The sequence below is a fragment of the Pseudonaja textilis genome, chromosome Z (genome assembly GCF_049901715.1).
Source record: "Pseudonaja textilis isolate UNSWEBS1 chromosome Z, rPseTex1.2, whole genome shotgun sequence".
Lineage (NCBI taxonomy): Eukaryota > Metazoa > Chordata > Lepidosauria > Squamata > Elapidae > Pseudonaja > Pseudonaja textilis.
The window spans coordinates 13,154,958-13,179,113 of record NC_142008.1 but is presented as its reverse complement, the minus strand read 5'-3'; the positions used below and the strand labels follow the sequence as shown (position 1 = coordinate 13,179,113).

The 24,156-nt window shown below is 39.9% G+C and overlaps 2 protein-coding genes across 2 annotated transcripts in view; one reads left to right on the top strand and one right to left on the bottom strand.

Moving 5' to 3' along the window:
• Window positions 1-20,154, bottom strand: part of LOC148123906 (endogenous retrovirus group PABLB member 1 Env polyprotein-like) — an 83,470-nt gene extending 63,316 nt beyond the window's left edge. The window contains exon 1 of the mRNA XM_087916160.1: window positions 19,957-20,154. The gene's annotated coding sequence lies outside the window, so the exon portion shown is untranslated. The remainder of the gene's footprint in view (window positions 1-19,956) is intronic.
• A 117-nt stretch (window positions 20,155-20,271) lies between these two features.
• The window catches only part of PITRM1 (pitrilysin metallopeptidase 1), a 46,640-nt gene continuing 42,755 nt past the window's right edge, over window positions 20,272-24,156 (top strand). Inside the window, exons 1-4 of the mRNA XM_026710047.2 lie at window positions 20,272-20,425; window positions 21,712-21,829; window positions 22,729-22,835; window positions 23,947-24,098. Coding sequence (XP_026565832.1) covers window positions 20,388-20,425; window positions 21,712-21,829; window positions 22,729-22,835; window positions 23,947-24,098 — 415 coding nt within the window. The 5' untranslated portion in view covers window positions 20,272-20,387. The remainder of the gene's footprint in view (window positions 20,426-21,711; window positions 21,830-22,728; window positions 22,836-23,946; window positions 24,099-24,156) is intronic.

Sequence of the window (24,156 nt, the reverse complement as noted above, 5' to 3'; positions counted from 1 at the left end):
CACCAAGCCACGCCCACAGAACCGATAGTAAAAAAATGTTGAATCCCACCACTGATCTGAGCTCTGTTGAAACGGAGAAAAAAAGAAATTAAGAGCAATTGGTTGAAATTAAGCAACAACAACAAATTCCCTAACTTCTGCTTGACTGTTAGATAGGATTTCCTGGCAGAAGAGCTGTTAAGGAGAGGCACAATTTGCTCAGAACAGAGGTGACACCTTCTTGTGCTTTATTATTGACACCTTTAATGTCAACAGCATATAAAGAAAATTTGTATAAGATATTTTACAGGTGGCATCCCCCCACAAGAATAGCAAGAATGTTCAAGAATAAATCTGAAAAATGTTGGAAATGTCATCAGACACCTGGCTCATATTACCATATGTGGTAGACTTGTGCGGATGCTAAAAAATACTGGTCTAAAATCCACATGTGGTTGGAAAAAATGACAAAAAAACATATAGATTTGAAACCAGAGATATTTTTATTGGGAATTTTACCTGAAATATATAGTAAAGACTTGAAATACCTGATTGTAAATGTATTAACAGCAGCTAGGATTGTATTTGCTAAAAACTGGAAAAATGAGATAATACCATCACAGGAGGAAATCATTAAGAAAATATTGGAATGTGCTGAAATGAGTAGATTGACATTTGAAATTAGAGAACAAGAGGATAAACAATTTTATAAAATTTGGGATCTCTTCTATCAATGGCTAGACAATAAAATATAGTAATGAAATATCTAGACTTTTAGAAAATAATAAATATATAAAGATGTATTTTTTTCTTATTATATCTACAAAATGATTCTAGGATAGATCTGGGATGATAATATGAATTGTCATAAAACAAATTAAATAAAATATGATCATTTTGTAAAACATGAATGAATAAAAGTATAGTCAAATAATTAATAATATTAATGTATTTAATATTTGATTGAAAATGCGAGATTATATACAATGTAATTATAATTGAAGACTATGAAATGGAAGCACAAAACAATTTGTAAACCAACCGGCACACTGTATGTACATATAGGGAAGATGACTTGATGTTTTTATGTTTTGTTTGTTCATGTTTGTTTTAAAAACAATAAAAAAATTTTTTTAAAAAGAACCTTGTGATTACACGGATTGTTGGCTCTTTCAAAAGTGAATAGTGAATGCCTGTCCCTTTGCAAGAAGCCACGAGAGAAAGTTGGCCATGTGCATGGCCCCAAAGAGGTTAGTAATAATTAACCTTCTTTCATTCATACAAAGCTGTGTCAAGTGAGGCTAATGGGCTTGGACACAATAGTACATAGTGTGTAAGAAGTCCCCAATCTCACATTTGCACTTTACTTTCAAGTTTTGCCTCCCTCCAACAGCTAGTCTGTTTTGCTGCTCTCTACTGTCACCTAGTGTGGTTCTATCATCTGAACAGGCTTCAAGTGTTTGGCTAAATTTCCCTTTCCCCAGTTTTTGTTAAAAAAAAAATAGAGGATACCTAGAAAGAAAAATGCATTAGAAGGAATTAAATTTGTCCAAGAGACTTCATAAAGAATCTTCTAGTTAGGTTTTTTTTAAAAAAATGACTATCAACTAACTATGATTATTGTTTACTTTACTTCATTGTCATTGCACCTTGTACAACAAAATCAAAAAACATCTTCAGTGCACATCATGACCATGAAAATAAACACAAACACACATCCTTGTAATAGTATTGGTAGTCTTTGACTTACAACTGCAGTTGGGAACTGTTGCCAAGCAAGGCAGTTAAGTGAATCACAGCCAATTTTATCTTTTTGCCATGGTTATTAAGCAGATCACTGCAGTAGTCAAGCTGTTGTGTGAATTAGCTTCCCCCCATTGACTTTCCTTGTTAGAAACCAGCTGGGGAGGTTGCATGTAGCAATCACATGATCCCTGAATACTGCAACTGTCATAAATAAATGCTGGTTGCCAAATGCCCAAATTTTGATCATGTAACTATGGAGGTGCTGCAACAGTCGTAAATGCAAGGACCAGTTGTAAGTCTCTATTTTTCAGTGCCATTGTTTGAAACAATCGCTATGTAAATGGCTGTAAGTTAAGGACCACCTAAGTTCCTTACTAATTTTTAGTAAGCATTCCAATCCTTGCTAAAGAGTATTGGAGGAAATGTCCATCTGAATTCAGTTCCAAGTAGGGAGAAAGACACTGGAATATGGAGGCTGTTTGGAAAGATGGTTTAATGGTGGACAGGATCACATGCCTTGGAGCTCTTGGGCAAAAAAAAATGGGGGGGGGGGGAAAGAGATGCTGAAGAGTCCCTGAGTTTTATATCCTCTCTGGGCTTTGAACTTCCTGGGGCATAGGAAGAGTATCCTGATTCGTTGCTGTCAGAGATCATAGCTAGCTTTGTAGGTTGTCTATGTGCTAAGTTTGCTTGAAACTTGGATGGATGGTGCAATGAAGGGCAATTAAATGGATCTGCCTGAAGGAGGTAGATCTTTGTTATGTAGAATAGAATGGCCCAGGCCTTAATGGCCCATTAGTAAATTGGGGGGGGGGGGTTTGCTGAGTTTCTATTCTCTTTTAGGGGAAATATCTGCCTTTTTAATATATCCTAAAATATTTCATTTTTCTAGGAGGGGTTAGGTTTTTATCTTCCAACAAACAGGGGTGGGATTCTACAGGTTCGCACCTATTCGCTAGAACCGGTTGTTAACATTCTAAGCAGTTCGGAAAACTGCTTGTTAGAAGAAATTACTGGCCTAATCCTGTAAGGAAGGCAGGAAGGAAACATTCTGGTGTTGCTTACCGAAACTGCCTCTCTGTTAACCCTTATTACATTCTTGGCAGGACTAGATTTCCTGTCTCTGGAACGTCTCTGGAGTTTTTTTTCCCCTTCCTTTGCTGGTACTTTGCTTGTGTGGAGTGACCATTCAAAGTTACAATGAAACTGAAAAAAGTGACTTATGACAATTTTTCACACTTACAACTGTTGCAGCATCCCCACAGTCATGAGAGGCCAGGCGAGGAGATGCGTGCCTCGATGTGAGTGATGTTCAGTTGGCCAATAACATGACCACTAAGCCACGTCCACCAATTAAGGCACGCCCACAGAACTGGTTGTTTAAAAAAATTGAATCCCACCCCTGCCAACAAGGGTATGGAAACTGAAGTCTAAAAATCTCTGAAGAAGGTTGAAGGTTTGATAGAGGGATCAAAGAGGCCATCTATATTAAAACTGAACAACCCAATCTCAAGAGATGGGGGAGGGATATGACACATATAGTCCTTTCAGCAGTCCCAGGAAGGTTCCACATCCATATATAATCTGATTTAGATGAATCTGAGAATACAGATAAACTCCCAAGCGGCTCAATGAGTCTCAGAGAGCCAATGATCAACCCTCAGAGTGCTAATGACCAGATAAGAATATAAATCCTTCCATTCCCCACCATTCAGTCAAAACTGAAGAAGCTTCCTGGATGAGAAGGAAACATTTTCAAAGAGAAAAAAAAACCCCAAGGAAGTCCAGTTGCCTTTTGGAAAAGCACCTCTGAGATTGAAGCTGGAGAAGTTGATGCTCTTCATTGGACTAACTCACACTGAAGGAGGAGATCTTTGTTTGTAGGACTGTGTACTAGCTCTGCATTCAATTTTTGGCTGAGGTTTGAAAGTGGAAAAAAATGTGTAGGTTGTCATTATGCGGACTAAATAACTGTGGAGGGCTTTTCTGTTTCTGTAGAAATTTTTTAGATAGAATATATCATTTTGTCACCAATGAACTTGTTTCTGACCATCATGTGACTTAATAGATATAATTTTCCCTGGATGTCTGCTATTAACTTCTTCTTTCAGTATTTCTAAGATCATACTGTGTCATCAGTGATACTACTTACCTTGACTTCTGTCAACCTCTTTTTTCAATTGCTTCATTTTTTCCAAATATCAAGGTCTTCTCCAATGACTTTTGCTTCAAAACATTTAAGCGTTGGTTTCATTATTAGCGTTTCTGGAGAGCAGTTGGATTTTACTTCATCCACTATGCAACTATTTGTTTTACTTCCTATCCAACATACCATCCAAATTTTTCTCCAGCAACGCAAATCAAAAGCATCCATTTTTCTTCGTTCAGATTTTCTGGTGGTATAGCTTTCACAACTCTGTTTTGCAGCTGGGAAAACCACGTTCCTGACAAAATGTTTTCTGTTGCTGTAGTCACTTAGCTGTGTCTAACTCTTCATGATTCCATGGACCATAGCATGCCAGGCCCTCTGTCCTCCATTGTCTCTCAGAGTTTGCCAAAATCCATTCATTTTGTTAATAACACCATCTAACCATCTCATCCAATGCTAGCATTCTTCTTTTGCCTTCAACCTTTCATAGAAAGTTAACACCCACCCCTATTTCAGAAGAATGAAATATTCTAGGAAATATTAAAAAGGCAGAATTGTCAGGCTTCCGAGTGATGAAATTCATTTAAAAAAGAAAAGAACAAAGTACATCTTCCAAAACAGTTTCTTTTATTTAGGAAAGCATCAAATTGGCAAAGTCCATGGTAATTCCAGATCTGACACAACGTGGAATTACCCCACAATATCAGAAGTTAGAAACAACCCCTAAAAGTCACATTCTCCAGTAGAGGGGCCTGAGCATAGTCAGCTCATTTTCCCACGGGAAGAAGAACCACCCAACTTAAACAATTCTCCCTATCTCCACTTCTTCCCCCTTAGGAATCTGACAAGCCTAAAACCCTTCCCCCATGACTGCCAAAGAGAAAGTAAGAAAAAGAATATATATTAAGCCTAACTAAAATGGCTACACATATGTCAATTTCGGGCTTAACTAAGAATATTATATATCCCTGGATGAGAAAAGGAGAAACATGTTTTTAAAGACAAAGAGCAACTCCTTGCCTCCAGCAGCTATTTGGTACCCATTGAGAAGGACTGGGCCAGCCTATCTACAAGATAATTAGACTTTCAGCTCCGGGGTGATAGGAGTAAGACATGACCCTCCAGGACATAACAGGATTATCTATCAGCAGAGCTCACCACATGGCACAACTAAGCCCCTTCATTACATTATCACCTTCCAAGGTTCAACCAAACTTGACTTCAAGGCAAACATGACCTCTGCATAGCCGGGTGTCTGATAGCAACCAATAGAATACATGTCCTTATCACAGGAACAGGAAGGTCAAGTTCAAAGCCCAGAGAGGGCTTTGAATGAATACCTCTCACTCTCCACTGCATGTGTTCAGCTACCCAGGACCTCAAACCCATGTGGTCCTGTCCATCAGTGAACCATCTTTCCAAGCAGCCTTCATGTTTCCAGTGTCATTGAAGTGAACCCAGATGGATATTTCTTCCAACCCTTTCCCAACATCAGAGGCTTTTTCCAATGAGTCTCCTCTTCCCATTTGGTGTCCAAAGTACTTGAGCTTCAGCTTCAGTATCTGTCCTTCCAAAGAACAGTCAGAGTTGATTTCCTTTAAGATTGTCCAATTCCATCCCTTGCAGTCCAAGGGACCCTCAAGAATCTTCTCCAATACCACAATTGAGAAGCATCAACTATTCAGCACTCAGCTTCCCATGTGGTTCAGTTGTCACAACCATACATTCAGGGGTGGGCTGATGGAATTTTGCAGGGGTTCGGGAGATCCACTAGCTAAGATTCTGCACATTTCAGAGAACCCACAAATCCTACTCCTGGCCGACCCCACCCACCCCTCCCCTCTCCTCCCAGGAGCCCCCACACAGCCCATTTTGGATGCAGATAAGTGCAGAATGTGTGCAGAGGCTCGGGGAGGGTGAGAAAGAGCTTCCCAGAAGTTTGGGGAGGCTGGAAATGGGCCCATTTCTGGCTTACAAAGAGCCTCCAGAGCCCAGGGAGGCCATTTTTGCCCTCCCGGAGGTTCAAGAAAAGCCTCCAGAGCCTGGACAGGGCAAAAACACACACACCCCATCCCCACCGTGGTGCAAGAGGCCGACTAGGCTATGCCCACCATGGCCACGCCCACCCAGCAACCAGGCAGGGAACCCATTGCTAAAATATTTGAAGCTCACCCCTGCATACATTACTTCTGGGAAAACCAAAACTTTGACGATATGGACTTTTGTTGGCAAGGTAATGTCTCTGCTTTTTAATATGCTGACTTTGCCTCCACAAGGTCATAAAAGATGATCCAAAGACTGCAACAGTCATAAATATGAGACAGTTGTCAAGCATCTGTCAAGCAAGCATGGGGACTCTGCAATGGTTGCAAGAATGAAACTGCTCATAAGTCGCTTTTTTTAAGCATGAAAGAAGGAGTGCTTGGCTCATTTACATTCCCAGCAGAGTCAATCATGGGCAGGTCAGAATGATTCCAATAAACAACCATCAAAACCTGTGTAAATATTAAACAATATAGACTAACAACTTTTTAAAACTACATAAAGACAATGGAGTATAGCATTACAGCATCAAACAATAAGTAAAAAGCAACCCAGAAGACATAACATCAATATAAAACTCAATAGCTAATCAAGAAATGATCCAGCCTAGAATTAAGCAGAAATTTCCTGGTAGGGAGAATAATTAATCAGAAAAAAAATTGGCTTGCCTCCAGAAGTTGTCGGGGTTCCAACACTGGAGGTTTTAAGAAAGGTTTGGACAACTATTTTCCAGAATGGTATAGAGCTGTGATGGCAAACCTATGGTAGCCGTGCCACAGGTGGCACACAGAGCCATTTGTGCCGGCACGCGACCCACAGACAAACTTACCTCACTGCCACTTCACAGTTGATTTTTCGGCTGGTTTGAGGCCTTTTCGGCCTCCCAGAGGCTTGAAAAAGCCTCTTGCAGGCTTTTGCGGACGAATAATATGCCCAACGAAACAGGCCTATTATTCGTCCTGCAAAGCCTGCAGAGGCTTTTTCAAGTCTCTGGGAGGCGAAAAAGGCCTCAAACCGCTGAAAATCAGCTGTGAGGCACAGTGCAGGTAAGGGGCAGGGGAGATTGCGCGTGCACGCGCAGGGATTGGGGGGGGGGCACGCACATTGCCTTCTAGGTGCTGGTACGCGAGCACACCATTTTTGGCACAGGAGCCCAAAAATGTTAGCCACCACTGGTATAGGGCGTCCTGTTTAAGCAAGAGGTTGGAGTAGAAGACCTCCAAGGTCCCTTCCAACTATTATTCTGAATGCTGTAAATGAGGGATTGCCAATGATTTTTTTATATTCTCTGAAACTAGTGTTTCAGTTTTTGGATAGCCAAGAGTAAAACAAACATTTCTTCAGTTCCCCCAAAATTTTGTCTGTCTTATCTCAAAGGTCTTGCTTTCCAAACTCTTTAAAAAAAAAAACCAAAAAAAAACCCAAGGCAGTAAGGAAAAATTGAACAAACTCTTGCAATCAATAAGGCATGTTGGCAGAATTCAGTGTAACTAAAGCAAAGCTTAGGGAAATCCTATCTAACTAACATGATTTCTGGAGTTAGTCTTTTTTTTTTTTTGCTCAAACAAGATTAATTGGGCTTATAATGTCATGATGTTTTGCCTTCTGGGACTTCAGAGGATGGAATTTTTAGGAGGCAGTTGTTCTGAGAAACCAAACACTTTGGCTTGTTATCTAGATATACGGTATTTGTCACTAATCAAAATAGTTTCCTAATTCCTATAGTATCTGTTAAGTGATCAGAAGGGGATTACCCTCCAAATTCTCTTTTTGAAATAAAGGCACTTTGAATGGATGGGACTTAGTTCCCCAGAAAATATTTGAAAATATGAGACAGGTCACCCAGGTATGGGGTGCACGTGTGTTTGTTTGTATGTATGTATGCATGCCTCTAGAGAAAACTCTGAGTTGATTTGCTTGATGATCTCTGCATGGGTGTCAAACTTGATTTCATTGAGGGTCACATCAGGGTTGTGTTTGACGTTGGGGAGGTGGGGGGGCAACTCAACATCACTCGTGTCGGGAGCGCCTATGGAGGCCTGAGTGCTCTGCCAATGAAAATGGGCTCCCGAATTCCATTTTCGGCTGCAATGGCCTCCTGCAGCCCTCCACCAGTAAAAACAGAGCTCGGGAGGGTAGTGCCTGGCTCTCATGGGCTCCATTTTAGGCTGCAGTGGCCTCCTGCAACCCTCTGCAGCAAAAACGAAGCCCTGTTTTCACTGGAAGAGGCACCGCGGGCCAATCCTTCACTGTTTCCAGAATGGCCCGGCAGGCCAGAACTAAGCACTCCATGGACAGGCTCTGTCCCGCAGGCCTTGAGTTTGAGTTTGGCCCTGATCTACTGGTTTGTTTTTTGGTTGCCTAAACACAGGTAATCCTCGGCTTACGACCACAATAACATTTCAGTTGCTAATTGCTAAGCAAGACAGTTTGTTAAAAGAATTTTGCCCCATTTTTACACCTTTTTTGTCGCAGTAATTAAATTCACTTAACAATGAACAGTTAGTCACTGTAGGGTTTAATAACACAGTAGTTAAGTGAATTTGACTTCTCCGTTGACTTTGCTTGTCACAAGGTTGTAAAAAGGAGATCACATGTCTCTAGGACAGTGCAACTAACATAAAGGCATGCCAGTTGCCCAGTGTCTGAATTCTGATCACATGACCATAGGGATGTTACCATGATCATTCAGTGTGAAAAATGATCATAATTCACTGTTTTCAGTGGCATTGAAAATTCAAATGGTCACTGAACAAATGGTTGTACGTCCAAGGCCATCTTTATTTGTAGGAGTTTTCTCCCACACTAAGGCTCAAAAGAAATAGTAAATCCATTTTTAAAAATGTGTAGATTTGTCCTGGACATTAATGAAACCACCAATTTGGAGAAGATTTTGAGAAACAAGAGCAAAGATGTCAAACTCAAGGCCCAGGGGATCCGATCCGGCCCATGAAATGCTTAGACCTGGGGCCTGCGAGGACACATTGGAAACAGCAGAATGGCCAACGGTGTCTCTGCCAGAGGAAACGGAGCTCGGGAAGGCTGCATGTGGCCCTCCTGAGCTCCATTTTCATTGGCAGAGGGTTGCAGGAGGATGTCGCAGCTGAAAACGAAGCTCAGGGACCCACTTTCACTGGCAGAGTGCTTGGGCCACCACAGATGCTCCTGACACTGTTGTGACCAGGAAATCCTCACTCCAGTCCGCTGTTTAAGTGGGAGCCGGAGAAGCCTCTGATTGGCTGAGCCATTTGACAGCTCCGTATAAAAGGAGCTGTCAAACAGAATCAGCTGTCTCTCTCTCTCTCAGCTGCTGCCACAAGCTCGTGGCTAGCCGCGGCTGAGATACAAATTAACAATAAAGCCTGTTAGCTTTATAGCTGCCTCCACCTCTTCTTCCCAGCGCACCAAACACAAAAGACACAAGTGACCTCGATCTGGCCGTACCAACCCTGGTGATGCCCACCCCAGATCCCCAGAGGTCAAATACAACTCTGATGAGGCCCTCAATGAAATTGAGTTTGACACCCCTGAACAAGAGCATCTTTTACCAGGGCTGTGACACCTAAATATCTATGATTTGCTATAAAATTTATAACAATCCTATACTTAGACCTATAACTGCACGAAGCAAAATTTTATGTCAGTGCCTAATCATACAGTGTCCTAAACAGAATTTATAGCTGGAACCTAAATATTATTAATATTATTCCTGCTTTCACTTCCCTAGACAGTGACAGGCAATATGGTGGCTTGCAGACATAAATAAATCACAGTACTTGAATGCAGATAACTAACCTCACAATACACTAACTAACATCACAATCGATACAAAAGCTACGAAGAGTGCAAAGAGCCATGCAAAGAGCTCGGCATCACAAGACAAGATAGAAGACCTGCACATGGATTAAAGAACAAACAAAAATGTACGATATCATCAAGAGAAGAAAAGAATTGAAACTGAAATGGGGCTGGTCCAGAAGTAGTATTCAGCAGGTTCTGACCAGTTCTGGAGAACCGGTAATGGAAATTTTGAGTAGTTCAGGCAAATCCCACCTCTGACTGGCCCTGCCCCCATCTATTCTCTGCCTCCCGAGTCCCAGCTGACTGGCTGGGTCTTCTTTTGTTGCCATGCACAGGAGAACGGAGCTGGAAAGTAGGTTAGTGGGGTGGGGAGGGAATGGAGATTTTGCAGTAACCTTCTCCTGCCACGCCCACCAAGCTACGCCCACAGAACCAGTAGTAAAAAAAATTTGAATCCCACCACTGGGCTGGTCACACAGCTAGAACAACTGATGGCAGGTAGACCCTATTGGCCAAAGAAAACTCAGGACCATATTGGTTGGAAACATGCAGAAGAGGCCTTCATCTGCAGTGGCTAGACAATGGCTAGAATTACGATGATGATTTGAATACAGATAGTCCTTGACTTATGACCGGTTGCTTAGAGAATGTTCAGAGTTACAACTGACCTCAGAAAAGATACATATAACCCAGTTTTGAAATTCCAATGGCTGCCCTCACAGTCATATGACCATATTTGGGGCTTAACAACTGGAGTCCATTTATAGCTACAAGCAGTATTCTGTGGTCACATTACTAAGATTTACTTCTGACAAGCAAAGTCAGTGATGGGAGCCAGAGTTGCTTAAGGACCACATGACTCACTTAGCAGCTGGACTGATTTGCTTAACAACTGTGGAAAAAGGATGGTGTTAATTGTGATTCACTTAACAACCAATTGCTTAGCAACAGAAATTCTGATGCAAATTGTGATTGTAAATTGAGGACTCAAGTTAGGTTTGTTCCATTCTTGCTAATATTCTAGGTATCCTTCAAGGCATGGTGATGCCTGGATACTTCATCTCAAAATATTAAGATGGCTCCACTATTTACTTGCTTTTTCCATGCCTGTCATTTATATACAATATCTCTTAATATAAATTAATTTTAGTAATGATAAGTTTATATTTTTATATTTGTATTTATATAATTGCTTTTATTTTATATTTGTATAGTGCCCTAAATCTGTTTTTGTTCAATGAGTAGTTATATAAGTTCGATAAATAAATAACTTTTCTGATAAAAGAAAATTTTGCATGTAAGAATAGAATAGAACAGAACAGAATTGGAGGGAAACTTGGAGGTCTTCTAGTCTAGCCCCCTGCTCAGGCAGGAAACCCTATACATAGAGTCGGCAACCTGAAACTCTGGAGCCGCATGCGGCTCTTTCATCTCTCTTTCATCTCTGACTTCAGAACCAAACCGGCTGATCCCACCATTGTCTGGCTCCACCCCTCTCCCCTCCCCTCCCAGTCACTACTCGCCTGGCCTGAGAAGGTAAGGGCAATGGTGGGAGATGGAGACTCACTCCAGTACATTTGCACCCAAGGCAGCCCTCGGCTCCTACCGCTTTGGGCTCAGAGCTTTAAGCCATATGTGGGAAGCACTGTGGTGAAGATAAATGGCCAGGGCTGATTCTTTGATGCCTTATCTCTTGCTGGGTCTCCCGGGTGCTTCTTTTGGCCCTTGTTGGTGCTGGGCACACCTCAGTTGCCTGGGGAGACATGTGACCCATGTGTCCCAACCTGGCCAACGCTGTGGCTCTTGCTGGCTCAATGGCCTGCCTGCTGCTTTCTCAGCATCTTATGCAGCATAGTGAAAGTTAATGTGCTTCAAAATGGGGGAGACAAGGTCCCCTTCTCTTCCTGGAGCCCATTATGATATGGAGCCACAATGTGACCTATCCCACTCACCCCTGGCATCAGAGAGAGAGAGAAAAAAAAAAAAAGAGAGAGAGAGAGAGAGAGAGAGAGAGAGAGAGAGAGAGAGTGAGAAACAACAGAGAGAGAAAGAAAGAGAGAAAAACGTGAACAACATTTTTAAAGAACTATAGATATGTTGAGGCCTTTGAAGCGAGCGGCCGGGAGGCGATTTCATAAATGCAACACACTATAGTTTTTTACATAGAGCATAAAAGTAACAAAAATGATATATGCAGTGTTATCTTCATTTTAGATGTCAAAAGGGTTTTGTAGCTCCTGGTATTTTGTTTTTTTTTCTGTGTGAAATAGGTCCAAATGGCTCTTTGAGTGTTTAAGTTTTTAGACCCCTGCCCTACACCATTTCAGACAAATGCTTGTCCAATTTCTTCTTAAAAACTTCCAGTGTTGGAACATTTATAACTTCTGGTGGCAAATTATATATAAAATATAGAAAATGACATTTTTATAGTGGCATTTAATATTTTGATTTTTTTTTAATGGAGATAAAAGCTGCTAATACTAAGGAATGTATTTTTAAAAAAATTTATGCCTTTTAGAATAAAATTGGCAGGATAACATGTACTCCAAGAAAGCTCATTATGCATTTTCTAAAATTTATGTATTTTAGAGTTTATCTTTCTTTCTGTATAGGAAGAACATCTTTCACTACAAATTTCCAGATAAAATTAGCAAAGCAAACTTTAGAGATATGCTTTGTTTTAAACCTTTTTTTAAAAATTTTTTTTATTTTTTAATAACAAGATAAACATAAACATACATAACAAAATAAACATAAACATACCACAAAAAACATAAAAATATCCTTCTTCATGAATTTACATACAGTGCATCGATTGGTTTACCACTTTTTTTGTGCATCCATTTCCTAGTCACTAATATAATTATATTACATAATAGCTCATATTATCAATCAATAATTGTATAACCTAATATCATCACTAAAAAAATCATTTATAATTTTGTTAATTCATATTTTAACGAGATAACTATAGTTTGCTTAATTTATTTTGCAATAAATCATAAGATCATACCAAATCTACCTTAATAATGTTTTATAAAGATAATATTAAGAAAAAAATTTTTTTATGCTAAATCTGAATATTCTATCATTATGTTTTATTATCTAACCATTGATAAAAAAGATCCCAAACTTCATAAAATTGTTTATCTTCTTGTTCTCTGATTTCAAATGTCAATTTACTCATTTCAGCACAATCCAATATTTTCTTAATAATTTCTTCTTCTGATGGAGTTTTCTCACTCTTCCAGTTCTTAGCAAATACAATCCTAGCCGCTGTTAATATATTTACAATCAAATACTTCAAATTTTTATTATATATATCAGGTAAGATTCCCAATAAAAAAATCTCTGGTTTCAAGTCTATATGTGTCTTTGTCATTTTTTCCAACCATATGCTAATTTTAGTCCAATATTTTCTAGCGTCCTCACAAGTCCACCACATATGGTAGTATGAGCCAGGTATCTGATGACATTTCCAACATTTTTCAGATTTATTCTTAAACATTCTTGCAATTCTTGTCGGGGGGAAATGCCACCTGTAAAACATCTTATACAAGTTTTCTTTATAAGCTGTTGACATTGTCATTTTATAATTTTGAGACCACAATTTTTCCCAATTCTCCAAATCAATCCCATATCCAGAATTCTTCCCCCAAACAATCATCGTTTCTTTAACTTGTTCCTCCTCTAATAAAATTTCCAATAAATAAGTGTATAATTTTTTAATCATTTTTTCATCAGTACCTGTCAAGATCCTGTCTAGGTCAATCAATTTATCATAAAATCCCTCCGCTTTAGAATCTATAAGATACCTTGAATGTATTTGCGCATATGAAAACCAATTCATCTTTATGCCTTGTTCTTCTAGTTTTTGCATTGTTTTAAGTTCACTCTTTTCATCCAATATTTCCCCATATCTAACTGTTTGTTCCTTCTCATATATTATAGGATAAGAAAAGGCTTCAATAGTTGATAACCAGACTGGGATTTTCAAATGACATTTTCTCTTAATTTTCTCCCAATTCAACCATAAAGACTCCCTTATATAATGCCTTCTAAAATAGCCCTGCGATTTGGTTCCCTTATACCACAGAAAAGCATGCCATCCCAGTAATAAATCATGCCCCTCTAGTGTCAACAATCTAGTCTTTCTTAATGTTATCCAATCCTTAACCCACATTAAATTTGCAGCTTGGTAATACAACTCCCAATTCGGAAGGCCAAAACCTCCTCTAATTCTAGCATCTTGCAGAAGTTTTAATTTTATTCTGGCTTTCTTACCCTGCTATATGAACTTCAACACAATTTTATTTAATTCTTCAAAGTAATCTTTACCAAGCCTGATTGGTATGGTTTGGAATAAATATAAAATTCTGGGTAAAATATTCATCTTGATTGTTGAGATTCTACCTATCAATGACAATTGTAGATTTTCCCATTTTTTCAAATCAGATGCTATTTGTTGTTTAAGTTTGATATAGTTATTCTCTTTCAATGTAGTACATCTTGACGTCAAATATATCCCCAGATATTTAACCTTATTCGTAACTTGAATTTTCAATAAATCTGCCAGTTCATCTCTTTGTTTTAGTAACATATTCTTTGTCAAGATCTTTGTTTTATCTTTGTTTATTTTCAAGCCGCCATCTCACCATAAATCTCTATCTTTCCAGTAGCTTTAAAGCTGTTCCTAGAGGATCTTCCAAAATAAAAACCAAGTCATCCGCAAAGGCTTGCAATTTAAATTCCTCCTTCTTAATTTTCATTCCTTTTATATTTGGATCCTCTCTAATGTTTCTATTCAGCACTTCCAAAGTCAATACAAATAACAAAGGTGATAATGGGCAACCTTGTCTTGTGCCTTTTCTTATATTAATAGAATCTGTAAAATCTCCCTCTATCATCACTCTCGCCCGTTTGTTTGTCGTATATGGCTTCTATTGCTTGAATAAATTTTTTAGCAAAGCCCATCTGTTCCAATAACAAAAACATGAATCTCCAATTCACATGGTTCTTCTAAACCTTAATCCTGTTGTAAAATGGCCAATTATGATTCAAAAATAAAAATTAAGAATAGTAAAAAAGAAAAAGAGAGTAAGACCCAATAATATTAAAAAGCAATGATCAAAAAAAAAAGAAAAGGAAAGAGAAAGAATTCTTCAGGTTCTTCACACCTTAGTCCAATTATAGGGTCTCAAAAAATGAAAAAAATAACCATAAAAATAAATAAGAAATGAAAATGGAAAATAGAAAAGGCAAAAATTCCAATAAGCAAATAGAAAAAGGAAAACTATTCTGAGGCTTTCCCTTTAAAAAAAAAGTTTAAAAATTAAAAATAAAGTCAAACAAAAGAAAAAGAAAATAGATATACAAATATTACAAAATACTGTGGGGTTAAAGAGGAGGGATGAAACAGCTAAAGAAAGATAAGAAAGAAAGCACACTGCATCTTATTTAGTTATCCAAGGCTCTTATTATGGCTTCTCCACAAATTCCAAAGCCAAACTTCAAGTAGTCAATAATAGAAGTTCCAAAGAACACCTGTTAAAACATTCTCCGGTGTTCTTCCCTCTATCTAATCAAGTTCCAGTGTCCTTGAGAAAGGATTCCTTCACAGCTCTTTCAACTTTCAATAAAGTATCTTCAAGCCTCTAGTTGGCAGTGTTACAAAGTTTCTTTAATCCACTCCCCCTTCTTTCCCAAAAAGCCTAATAAAAAAAGGGAAATATACATGTATATGTATGTATTTAAGAAAAAAAAAATTACTAAAGGGAGCCTCTATTCTAAAAAAAAAAACTATTAGCAATTCAAAAGGGGGAAAAAAGAAAGAAAAATTAGGTGAATATAAAAGGAAAAACCAGTCTAGTTACAGTTACTAGATCACAATGGAAGTTCAATGAAAGCAAAAGTAAAAGTAAAAGCCAAGCCTCAATTTGACATTCTCTTTAAGAAATCGCCGCTAAATCAGTTTCATCAGTTTTTGTCCAAAGTCTTACAGGATTCTTCTCATTTTAGAGTGTCCTTGAGTCCCCGAGAAAAAAAAAATTCTCACCAGCCGATGCACTCTCCTTCAGCCTTTCCTTCTGGAGCTGTCACAGCTTCAGCAGCCTAATGGCTGCCTCTCCGCCGATGGTAAAAGGGCTTCTTCTGGATCAGCCAGGGACTGCGATGTCCCTGGGATCAACAGAACGCGCCCCTTACTATCACCGTCTCTACGGGACGGTTTAGGTCCATTAGGACCGACCAGGGGCGAAGATATCAGCTGCAATCTCAGAGCCCCAAGATTGCAGCTGTATCGCAGCAACGTGGCTCCGCCTTCCCCCCCACTTTGTTTTAAACCATTTTTAAAGTCATCATACCTCTATTCCTTTTCTTCCCCCACTGCCTCCCAACCTGAATTCCTTATGATTACAAAATGCTTTTTTTTAAAAAAAAAACTGTTTTCCGTTTCACTAGAATGACATGTTTTTAAATACAGGACAGGCAAAAGAAGGCAGGACACACTGCTGGTGTATAAAGATAAGAGCAGAAATAAAGATATTTGTAAAGACATGTTCCTTAAAGTCATCTATACTTAGAAATGTTATTTCTACACTACTACTAACTCTAATATAGGCATATGCATATAGAACAAGTGATGTGTTTGGTTCGAGGGGCCGCATTATCACCCCACAGTTTAACAGATTTAACAGATAATCAGAGTTGGAAGGGACTTGTAGGTCATCTAGTCCAACCCCCCCTTCGCCCAAGTGGGAGACCCTACACCATTTCTGACAAATGGCAGTCCAATCTCTTCTTGAAAGTCTCAAGTGATGGTGCTCCCACAACTTCTGAGGGCAAGCTGTTCCATTGGTTGATTGTTCTCACTGTGAGAAAGTTTCTCCTTATTTTCAGGTTAAATCTCTCCTTGTTCAGTTTCCATCCATTATTCCTTGTCTGGCCTACAGGCGCTTTAGAAAATAGCTTGACCCCTTCCTCTCTGTGGCAGCCCCTCAAATATTGGAAAACTGCTATCATGTTTCCCTTGGTCCTTCTCTTTACTAGACTAGCCAAGCCCAGTTCCTGCAATCGTTCCTTGTATGTTTTAGCCTCCAGTCCCCTAATTATCCTGGTTGTTCTTCTCTGTACTTTTTCTAGAGTTTCAACATCTTTTTTATAATGTGGTAAACAAAACTGGATGCAGTACTCTAGGTGTGGTCTTACTAAGGCTTTATAGAGTAGTATTAGTACTTCCCTTGATCTTGATTGTATCCCTCTGTTAATAAAATTTAGGATTGCATTAGCTTTTTGGGCTGCTGCTGCACACTGCTGGCTCATATTTAGCTGATTGTCCACTAAGACTCCAAGATCCCTCTCACAGTTACTGTTATTGAATTTGAAACACCTTGTTGCCTTCAAAACTTCAGAACAACAACAAAAAGTACAGTTAGTCCTTGACTTATAATAGGTCATTTAGTGACTGTTCAGTTACAGCACCACTAAAAAAAGTGACTAATGACTGTTTTTCACTTACAACCATTGCATCTGTCTGGAATCCACACTGTATATCAGACATTAATACAATTGAGCGAGTCCAGAAGTATTTCACGAGAAGAGTACTACACTCCTCTGCTTTCAACAGAATACCCTACACCACCAGGCTTGAAATTTTGGGCTTGGACAATCTTGAACTACACCACCTGTAGTTGGATTTAAACATAGTACACAAAATTATCTGCTACAATGTCCTACCAGTCAATGACTACTTCAGCTTCAACCACAACAATATAAGAGCACACAACAGATACAAACTCAATGTTAACTGTTCCAAACTTGATTGCAGAAAGTACTTCAGCAACAGAGTGGTCAGTGCCTGGGATGCACTACCTGACTCTGCTGTGCACTGTTGAAAGGTGTCAAAATGCTTTTCTTTCGAGGATTTGATTTTCCCGCTGGGAGAGCTCTGGCGCAAGAATACAGACAACTGCTTGAAAGCTGGATCTTTTTATTTTTCAGGAAGGTGGAGAACAGCAAGAAGTCTGCGTTCCTGGGCTAGCTAGCTTCTTATGGTAAGTCCCTGGGTTTTTATACCCTTTTCTCCCTTTGTAAGTTGATTTTGTGTGAGTGTTTGTATTTGTGCCTAATGTTTCAAATCCTGTTTGAGTTTGTCTTTATTTCCACCGGAGGGCAAACTCCACGGGGTGGCCAGATTGTATTATTGGTCTTCTGTAATCTCTTTTAGCTTTAAGATAATTTTTCATATTTGTTCTGTGGCAATCTCCTGTCTGTCCCTTTTATATTTTGTGTCTTTTGTCTGTTTGTTTTGCTTATTTGGTATGTCCTGTGTTTGTAAGGGTTTTCTAAATTATCTTTTGTTTCCTTTTCCTATTTGTCTAGTTTTCTTAATTACTTTGGCTTTTGTCTATAGGGATTCTTTAATACTTTTTATTTGATTCCTTTTCCTATTTAAGTTTGTTTTCTGGCTGACCTGATGTTCCCCTTGGGCTTTTCCTGTTTTTTGGGGACACAACTGCCTTCATGAAATTCCCTTTCCACAGCACCATTGTGCCTACTGTCCCTGTCGTATTGTCCCCATTTATTCGTACCTATTTCCTGTATTCATACTCATGATTATTCTTATCTTGTAATTGATTGACATATCAAATAAATAAAATAAACAAACAAATAAATCCATCCATCCATCTCTATGGTCACAAGATCAAAATCTGGATGCTTGGCAACTGTTTCATATTTATGACCGCTGCAATGTCCTAGGATTACGCGATCCCCTTTTGTGACCTTCTTGCCAAACTGAGTCAGTGGGAAAGCCAGATTCACTTCACGACCGGGTTACTAAATTAATAACCACAGCGATTCACTTAACACCTGTGGTAAGAAAGGCAGTAAAAAAAGGAGCAGAAATTTTGGGCTCGATTGTGGTCGTATTTTGAAGATTACTTGTATTAAGATGAAAGTTCCAAAGGTGCTTTTTCAGGAGGCAACTGGACTTTCTTGTTTGTTTGTTTTTCTTTTGAAGATGTTTCACTTCTCATCCAAGAAGCTTCTTCAGTTCTGACTGGATGGTGGGGAATGAAAGGATTTATATTCCTTGCAGACAGCTGGTCATTTGCATCCTTTTTAGAGGGTCCTCGAATCATTTGGAGGTTTATTTGTGTCCTCAGGGTGCGGGATTCTCAGGATGACTGATAATCTCTATAGAACTTTTAGCTAAACAATTTGGGATGAGCACCCTTTTAATGTTGTGCGAGTTTTCTGGGATTTCCAGAGTAAAAAACTGCAGAGTACAGGAACCCGGAGCACTACTCATGTGACCCTGAGGGACACAGTCAAACCTCCAAGTGCTTCAACCACCTCTAAAAGGATGCAAATGACCAGCTGTCTGCAAGGAATATAAAGCCTTCCATGCCCCACTATCCTGTTAGAGCTGAAGAAGCTTCATGGATGAGAAGCGAAACGTCTTCAAAAGAAAAAAAAAATAGAAAATCCAGTTGCTTCCTGAAAAAGCACCTTTGGGACAACCATGACCTGGGATGACTGAGAATCTCTACAGACATTAAAGCGAAAGTCAATTTTAAAGAACTGCTCTTGAAAATGGAAATGTGAGCTATTCGGAGATATTAAGAGCCTCAGTGGCACATGGTTACAGTGCAGGACTGCAGGCTACTTCTCCAGACTGCTGGCTGCCTGCAATTTGGCAGTTCAATTCTCACCAGGCTCAAGGTTGACTCAGCATTTCAACCTTCCCGGCATGAGGACCTAGATGAGGACCTAGATTGTTGGGGCCAATAGGATGACTCTGTAAACCACTTAAATAGGGCTGTAAAGCACTGTGAAGCTGTATTAAGTGCTATTGCTAATAATTTGACCTAATGTCCAACAGTTGTTCAACCATACAATTGTGCATCCTTTCCCAGTTCCTTGTGCTGGGACAACCTGTTCCTGCATTGTTCCTGATGTGTGCTGAGTTTCATATGCATCTTTCCTGACCCACACTGGATTCTCTTGCATACCTTCTTGCACTTTCTCTGACCCACAGTATTCCCTCTCACTTTGGTTGTGAAAAGCCATCAAGAAGTTTCCTCATCTAACAACCATGGGATTCGTTTAACAACACTGACTGGGATTGCCCCCCTAAGCAATGCAAATATACTTCATGACCATGTCACTTAGCAATGGAAATTCCTGTTCCAGTTGCCATTGCAAGTTGAGAACAACTTAATGAATGAAATTAATACCTGAAGGCAAAATGAGGACCCAGATTGTTGCGGGGACGACGACGATAGGCTAACTCTGTAAACCGCTTAGAGAGGGCTGCGCCGTTGTCTTTTTTGCAAGCATAGGTCAGGGAGCCATGCGAGCACGCTGCAAAAATTTGCCCCCAATCCGATCACCAACCCACGGACGCCAAGAACGAACGACACTACCAGCGCTATTTTAAACACCTGTGCAATTCCCCCCCTTTTTTTTAAGAAAGGCGGAAAGGGGCGGAGCCGCGCGAGCGCGGAACATTCCGCAACCGCGCTGGAGTAAGCTAGGAAAGGTCTGCGCATGCGCACTCCAGTGTGTGTGTGGTGTCCGTCCAGGTCAGAGAAACCAGCAGCAACAGTTATCGCCGTCGAAGCAGCGTGGTCGCTTCTTGGCTTTTCTTCCTGCCTGGAAGGTCGCCATGTGGGGCTTGTGGCTGGCTCGGGCGGGCCTTCCCCGGTGAGCACAGGGGCAGGAGGGGCAGCTGGCGGGAGGGCGAAGCCTGGCTTCTTGGTGGGAAATCGCTTTCATCCATGCAAGGGGGGGCTCTTAAGACTGTCCTTCCCACCCGTTGCTCTGCTTCCCACTTGGAAATGCCCTTTTTCGAAAGCACCGTCCTGGAAGGGCTGGTGCTTTAGAAACCTCTCTTAAGTAGGGTGCGGGAAAGGAAAGAGGATTCTGAGCATGTGCAAAGTGCTTTCTGTGCCGACCTGACAAAATTCCTAAGCATGCTGCTTGGTCCTGGGTGCGTGCGGACAATAGCCTCTCTCTTTTTTATTGTTCCCGTAGGTATGCTAAAGAGCCTGAATTATAAAAGAAAAGTAAAGGGAACTTAGTTGGAAAACCGAGTTTATAGGAGCTACTTTGTATCTTTTGACTTACATTGTTCTTAGGCCTTGAAGCATTGGCCATTCAGACGAACTGGCAGGGCGGGCTAGCGAAATGGACAATGATTTATCCTCGCTCCAAGTCAAATAATAGCCCCCTCGCAGGCCTCGCTTATCTTTAAGAAATCAGGATCGGACTTTGGCTGTAGTTTTCCTTATCTTTCCTGTTTTTTTTCCGTTTTCTTTTTTTGAGGGCCTTCTGATGGCCTCTTAAAACAAGGGTCTTCAAACTTGGCAAGTTTAATATTTGTGGACTTCAATTCCCAGAATTCCTGAGCTAATATGACTGGAGGAGGAATTCTGGGAGTTGAAGTCCACAAGTCTTAAACTTGCCAAGTTTGAAGACCCCTGTCTTAAAATAATTTGTAACAATAAAAAGGTTCAGTAGCAACATGGAAATATACATAGGTAGAATAATGCTCTTAGTTTTAGGGGATTACATCAAGGCAATGTTTACTTTCTTTTCTTTCTTGAGGACGGTGAAATGACTTGCTTTTCATTTTCCTTGATTTGTTTTGAATTGACTTTAACATCCCAATGTTTACCTTGCAGTTAGCCCCAGGATTATCTAATGAATTCTGGGGCCAAACAGCTTTTGAAAATAGATCCTGCTGTGGTCCAACTCCAGCTCTACTCTTTTCTCTTGACAAAGCACAATACTGCCCTTATTATATCTCATACAACTTCACTCCCAAAATAGTATTTCTCAAACATGGTGACTTTAAGACTTACAAGACTTCAATTCCCAGAATTCCCCAGCCAGGGTGGGGAATTCTGGGGATCGAATAAATTTGTCAGGGTTAAGAAATACTGTCCTTAAAAACTGATTTTTGGTCATTCCTCTTTATTTTTTTTAAGCTCACATCATTCTGTATTGTTTGGGCCAAGACTGTGGCGATGGACAAGCGGTTCTGCAAATGAAAGAGCACTGCAATTCAAAAGTGGGGATAAAATCCATGGATTCACTGTAAACCAGGTAAAAGGTTTTGTTTCCAAGTCACCTTTTGAATTGAATTCAGGATTCTGGCTACTTTAAGCTTTTCAGACGTCATTTCCACGAAAGTTGGCTAGCTCAGAAGTTAACTCAGATTTCAGTCTTCTTGTGAGGTCTCTTAATTTAGAATATACCCAGTTAGAGTTTGCTAAGGTCTGTTGGAGCCCTTGATGGGGGATGCCGATAAAAACTGGACATTGGAAAGAATGCCTTGCACATCTCTGGGTTTGCATGGTGCAAAAAACAGAGGACAAATGGTGTGGGCTAGGAGCCAAGGGTCAGAACTAACTGCATGAAAATTCACTGACCTGTCATACTTTTGTAGCAGGCATCCCTTGCAGAAATACAATTTAAGAGAATTTCCATATAAACTGCCTTAAACTCTGAATCAAATCTAGGAAACTAACAAATGCAGGTAGTCCTTGTTTAGTGACTGCCAAATTGATAGATATTCCCAGTTATGACTCAACCCTGACACCAGTCCTCCTATTGGCAAACTTTGCAAGTGTATAAAGTGACAAGATGATAGATGCACAATTGTGTTTTTTTTCCCCAGCAACTCCTTTGCCTAATGACAGAGTTGCCAGTCTCAATTGTGGTCGCTTAATGAGGATTACCTGTAAATGTAGAATAGTACGGTGGAAAGGAATTTTCTTGAGAAAGCTCAGGAAGCTTCTGAAAAATGGCCATCCTGATGTGCTACTTCTGTTCCAATTTTAGGTACACAGCTGCCTTGAAGCTGGTTGGGCAAGCATGACTGTCTTTCTAGCTGAGCCTTCTGGACAATGTGGTTGGGCATAGTTTGTGACCTCGATGCTCTGCAGAACCGCTGGTGGCTTAATTTGTATTAATTCGCAGGGATGTGTGTGTTCTTTATTCAGGTGACAGTAGTTCCTGAATTTTCCTTGACGGCTGTTAAACTCAACCATGACAAGACAGGAGCCCAGTATTTACATGTGGCACGAGAAGACTCCAACAACTTGTTCAGGTCAAGAATGCTGAATGATGGAATTTTTTGTGGGTCATCTGGCTTTTGAAGCCAGGCATCATAGCTGTCTGGTATTAAAATGTCTGGTATTTTTGTTGTTCACCTTTGGTTCAGAAGTGTTAAGTTACAGCATCAAAGCTTTGAATTTAATGGGGCCTGAGAGTAGTTCTTGTTTTCTGTCAGAAATCATGACTTCCACTTCCACTCGGTTTGAGAAGTTGACGGGCACATTGCTTCTCAAAAGTGTGGATTGGGAGACAGTTCACACAAAAAGTGTGAACCTTTTTCTTTATGCCACTGACAGCGGGTATAGGGGATCCTCGGTTTATGATAACAATTGAGCCCAGAATTTACATTGCTAAGGGGAGAAATTGGCTAAGTGACTGTTGCCCCATTTTGTTAAATGAATCACTGCCGTTGTTAAATCAGTGGCATGGTTAAGTGAATCTAGCTTATTCAGAAGGTCACAAAGGATGATCACATGACCTGCAACCGCTGTAAATTTAAACTGGTTGTCAAGCATCCAGATGTAAATCATGTGACCATAGGGATGCTTCAACAGTCATAAATGTGAAAAATGGTCATAAGTCACTTTACTGTTTCCTGTAAAGTAATTAAAATATTATACAAGCCATCATTGAGAGTATAAAATACAACAGGAACAGGAAATGCATCACAGAAACAATAGAGGTGAATCCTAGAGAACAAGAAACAACTACCCTAGAGAGGAATGATAAAGCTGCATGTTAGGTAGACCTGTAACATTACCGTTGTAACTTAGAATGGTCACTAAATGAACTATAAGTCGAGGGCTACCTGTTATTATGCTGTTTGTTTATTTATTAAATTAATATGCTGCTCATTTTACTATTGAGTGACTTTGAGTGGCATAGTGCACCATAAAAACAAATATGATAACTTGAAAATGTGGAAAACATTAACAAAGTTGGGCAAAACTAGAAAATTGATATACGGGGCAGGAGAAGGCATTATAAGAGTATTATACAGTTGTGCTTTATTTGCTTTGCTATTTGTAAGCTTCATTGAAAAAAAAAGGTATCTACCTAACAAGAAAAATTAAAACACAAATGTTTCCCTGTTCGTTATATAGTGTTCAGTTCCGGACGACTCCCATGGACAGTACTGGTGTCCCCCACATCCTTGAACATACTGTACTGTGTGGGTCAGAGAGGTATCCTGTCAGGGATCCCTTCTTTAAAATGCTGAATCGGTCGCTCTCTACCTTCATGAATGCGTTTACAGGTGAGGAAATGGGAACTGACAGCTTTGTGAATTTCCTGCTGTGCATGTGGCAGCTTAC